A 4,638-nucleotide genomic window follows, 5' to 3' on the forward strand; every position below is an offset into this window, starting at 1 on the left:
TTTAGGTCATTTTGCCAGTTTATAACAAAAGTTTTATTTTTCGCCTATGGGTCTAAAAAGGTTTCACCGTTTCCATTTTAATCCACTGTGTTAACTTCATCCATTTTTTTCTGTTAGCGAGAAGGGTGATTCGGTCATTTTATATGTAATTCTGTTAACTAAAAGGGCAATTCGGCCATATAAAATGACCGAACTGTCTTTCTTGTTAACAGAAAAAATAGATGAAGTTAACCCAATAAATTAAAATGACAACGATGAAACATTTTTGAATCCACAAACAAAAAATGAAACCTTTAAAATAAACTGAGAAAATAACTCAAACCATACGGACTCTCAAAAAAATTGCAAAAGAATTTTGCAGTTAAAAAAAGTAGAAAAGACATTAATTAGGACACAAGCACGTGTTGAAGTTCCCCACCTTATCAAACTGTCACATACTCATAGGTCCACTTTTACTTTTATTCAAACGGACACCACAACTAAAACAAAATAAATACCATACAGTCTGATTTAAAGTTACAAAAGGCAAACTACTGCAAAAATCTAGGGGCATTTTGGTCCTCCTTCCTTAGTCTTCCAGTTGTTGTAGCAAGGGCAAACTTGTTTATTCCCATAATACCCCGGTGGTACACAAAGGCACTTTGCACAGCATTTCTGACAGAAAAACATGCAAGGCTTGTGGTACTGCGTCTTGCTGCATCTCCGTACACACTGCCCGGGGCATTCTGGTCAAAAGTTCCAAAAAAAGTAATTAGTAAAATTACCAACTACCCTTTAACCTAGTCAACAGTTATAAAGTTGAAAGGTCACAACTATTTTGACCGTCAAACAAGATATCAATACCCTAAACCTACTCAATTCATTAGAGACTGCAAATCACAATTCACAATATAATAAGTTAATAACAATGCAGTATGCGGTTGTACTCTAATGCTTATGATGTACAAGTGTTTGAAGCATGGATATAGCTTACGTGAGCTTTTCAAACTTCCAGGACCGTAGCCATGGTGATGATGCCCTCCTTTCGCCAAAACCTACATACGAAAACACACATCACATTAATGTGAAAAAGCTAGACCATAAATATATAAAACATTCCCAAAGGACATGGTGTGTGGTTAGCGGTGTTTATGGTCTAGTTTTTAGGCCAAAACTGAACCAAACAGTTATTGAAAACTGAAACCAAACACGATACACTTTTTACACTTTTAGCCCCTTTTTAAGCCCCTTTTTACACTTTTAGCCAAGTTTTAAATTTATAAAACACGATATTCACTAACACTAAACACACATATGGGCAAGTGCACCCATCGTGGACGTAGTATAGTGTTGGTAAGATACCGAGGTCGTCCAAAGACACAAGAGCTTTTAATACCGGTTTATCCTCAACGTCTAATCAAATCAAAAAGTGAGAAAAATGTTTTAAACTAAGAAAAATAAAAACTAACTAAATGCTGAAAATAAAAATAAAATAAAAACAGATAGACAAGATGAATCACTTGGATCCGACACGTGTATTAGTATAACCTTTGATTATTTTCGCACTTTTGCACTTGTTTAAGAGATTATCTTAGTTATTGTAGTAGGCCCCTCTTTTGAAGGCGACGTTACCCTCAACCCAATAGTTTGAGTCAGCAAGGATACAATCCTAAAGGGTCGGATTATTGAAAGATAATGAATTAAGTTATTAATGCAAATTGTGGTAGGCCCCGCTTTTGGCGGTGACGTTACCCTCGGCTAAGTAGTCTGAGTCAGCAGGGATACAGTCCTAAATAGCCGGGTTATAGTATTAATAGTAGTTAACTTATGAGGGGGTCAAAGAGTTTGGATCCCCGCCATCCAATACCTATGGGCATTGAAGGAGATCCTACTAAATTTGACCTAGGTCCCAAGCAGGACCTCTAAACGCTGAACAAGGGCAAGACCCTTACCAAACCGTTCCCTTAACCCCCGACCAGGTAGCCAACATACCTCCATATAGACCGTGGAGATATGAATGGTGAAAATCTTTTATTTTATATAGACAGTAAAATAATGCCAAGACACCACGGACAAACGATAAGGAAAGATCACCTTCAACATAAGTAACTAGTTATTAAAGTCATTAATACAAAACCAAATAAAAAGTGGAAAAGATTAAAAATAAAAAGTATTATACTAAACACTTGTATTCACCAAGTGATGTAAGAGACTTAGGCAAACATGGCCTTGATTGTCAAGAACTCTTACGATCAATCTTGGATCCCTTGACACATTCCCAAAGGACATGGTGTGTGGTTAGCGGTGTTTATGGTCTAGTTTTTAGGCCAAAACTGAACCAAACAGTTATTGAAAACTGAAACCAAACCGTTGCTAATGTTTTGATTCCAGTTTGGTTTCACGCTTTAGGGGTTGTTTGGCAACATCTGAATGGTTAAGTGCTAAACTAGTAAGAGGTCTGAACCATTAAGTGTTGAATCAGTAAGAGGTCTAAACAGTGCCGGACCCAGAAGTTATTTTCCGGGGGTGCGAACGAATGGTTCAACCAAATTTTCAAGGAGTGCAGTCAGGATTTTTACCTCGAAAATACACTAATTTTTTTTTCAAGGGTGGCTAAGCCAAAGCTTGGGTCCGCCCTTGGGTCTGAACCATTAAGAGCTTGTATAATGTTTAACCGTTCAAAAGCAAATGGCTGACCAATTCAGATTAAAGGTCTTAACTATTCAGACTCTGTATAATGCTTAACCATTCAGAGACAAATGTCTGAACCATTCAGACATCTGCTCATGAAACAGTCTAAACCAGTAAGAGGTCTGAACCATTAAGAGACTCATTAAGAGGTAAAGAAACAACCCTTAGACTGTGAGGTTTGTTTGATAGAAAGAAATGGTTCCACAATCCACATACATACCGATTTCTTTTCTAGGTAACTAATTAACTATGTTTATTTGACCTCAAAAATAAAAATAGACCAGAATATGGTTCAAACATTGAAAACATAATCTTCAAATAAATTAAAAAGAATGAATTCAAGAGCAATGTAACTGAATAAACTTACAGTAGCTTGAAGCATGGAAATAACCAGCAGAGCCAAAAGCAGGATAGCGAAGAACTTAGCCATGACTGTCTGTGGTTCAGAGAGAGGAGCAGGATGAAAGAAGTGTGAAGCGGGAAATGGTTTGATGCAGGTATATATTGACTTTAGACATAGAAATAAAGAAGCAATAATATCTTTCAGACTTTCCTGTTGGGTAAACTGCATGCCGGTCCACATTTAGATTATAAAAAGAATTTAAAATAAACGGTAAAGGCTAAATTGCATGGTAAAAAGATCTATTTGTATGGCATTTACTTTTGCTAACGCGTTAAAAGGAACTTTTTTATGAGACATCATTTGTTATTATTTCTAGACTAGGTGGATTTCTCACATTTTATAGCAGGTTTTTGGTCGGTAACAGTTCGGTTTATTACGAGTCGTACAGTATCACTACTCAATATAGCAATCTAAAGAGAAAAATGAACGCCGGTGCGAATACAACTTACTTTATGACGGAATTTATACTGAAACGTTGAGAAAACCATAAAAACAAGTACAAGTGTCGATGTTGTTTGGGCGTTCGGTTCGTAACGGTAGACAACAACAAAAAAAAAAAACAATTATATATGAAACGTTCAATTGAATAAAACTTTTATCGAAACATAATTCATCAATATTAAAAAAGATAAACTTTGTGTCAAAACTACAAAGTACAAAAAATTTGCGGTGATCTTATAAAAAATGAAAAATAAAAAATGATTTGTTCGGATGTTCGGTTCGTCAGGACCAAAAATATTAAAAGTATCAACTGCATTTGACCCATTCAATTTTGATTAAGACTTTTATCATAACGTAATTAAACAAAACTAAAAAAACTAGTTTTTTATGTCGCGCGTTGCGGCGAAACCGAGTAAATGATAATGTGATTTGAAAATAAAGCATGTTGTTTAAAAAGACAAACCATTAAAACAATTTAGTTTATTATCAAAGGCGCAGCTTTGCAAGGGCCGGGAGGGGCGCCCGACCCCCCGAACTTTTCGCTCGTTAGTGTTATGTATGTAGTTTTCGTATAGAAATTTTTGGTATATACGTTTTCGACCCCCCGGTTCTATAGAATTTTTTGGTTATATACGTTTTCGATTCTCCTGGTTCTATAATTTTTTTTGAGTATATACGTTTTCGACCCCCCGTCGAAAACGTCAAGCTTCGCCACTGTTTATTATCGTACCATTTTATTATACCAAATAAATACTTTATTTTGAGTACAACTTTCTTTTTAACAAAACTTACAACGGAATATCTAAGGAAAAAATCAAGCATACTACGTACTTAAATTTTTAGAAAAAAGTTATAAACGTAAATTATTAAATAAGTATCAAATTAATCGATAAATTAATATATGTTCTAAAAAAGAAAAAATAATTATTAAAAATGGTAAAGGAAATATATGATTTTAAAAAAGGAAAAAAATTAAAAATATGTTATTAAAATAAATATAATAATAAACTATTATAATATATTAAATAAAATATAATAAAAAGCTATATATAATTATTAAAATAAAGTTACTATTCACAACTTCGTTTTTAACAAAATTTATTATAACGGAATATTAAAGAAAA

At 34.2% G+C, this 4,638-nt stretch overlaps 1 protein-coding gene across 1 annotated transcript; it reads right to left on the bottom strand.

Moving 5' to 3' along the window:
* Positions 1-353: 353 nt before the first annotated feature.
* Positions 354-3,192, bottom strand: LOC110908715 (gibberellin-regulated protein 6). Its single transcript, XM_022153695.2, has 3 exons — positions 3,038-3,192; positions 974-1,034; positions 354-725 (listed from the first exon to the last, which is right to left on the bottom strand). The coding sequence occupies exons 1-3, from the start codon at positions 3,098-3,100 to the stop codon at positions 544-546; spliced, it is 306 nt and encodes a 101-aa protein (XP_022009387.2). The 5' UTR covers positions 3,101-3,192; the 3' UTR covers positions 354-543.
* Positions 3,193-4,638: the final 1,446 nt, after the last annotated feature.

The sequence above is a fragment of the Helianthus annuus genome, chromosome 17, assembly GCF_002127325.2.
Source record: "Helianthus annuus cultivar XRQ/B chromosome 17, HanXRQr2.0-SUNRISE, whole genome shotgun sequence".
In the NCBI taxonomy this organism is placed as follows: Eukaryota; Viridiplantae; Streptophyta; class Magnoliopsida; order Asterales; family Asteraceae; genus Helianthus; species Helianthus annuus.

What these genes read in the sequence shown, in the direction of transcription:
- LOC110908715 (XM_022153695.2), bottom strand. Translation starts at nt 3,100, where the DNA reads ATGGCTAAGTTCTTCGCTATCCTGCTTTTGGCTCTGCTGGTTATTTCC. An exon ending in TTTCCATGCTTCAAGCTACT is followed by an intron (nt 1,035 to 3,037) that starts GTAAGTTTATTC and finishes TTTCGTATGTAG; the next exon opens with GTTTTGGCGAAAGGAGGGCA. An exon ending in TGGAAGTTTGAAAAGCTCAC is followed by an intron (nt 726 to 973) that starts GTAAGCTATATC and finishes ACTTTTGACCAG; the next exon opens with AATGCCCCGGGCAGTGTGTA.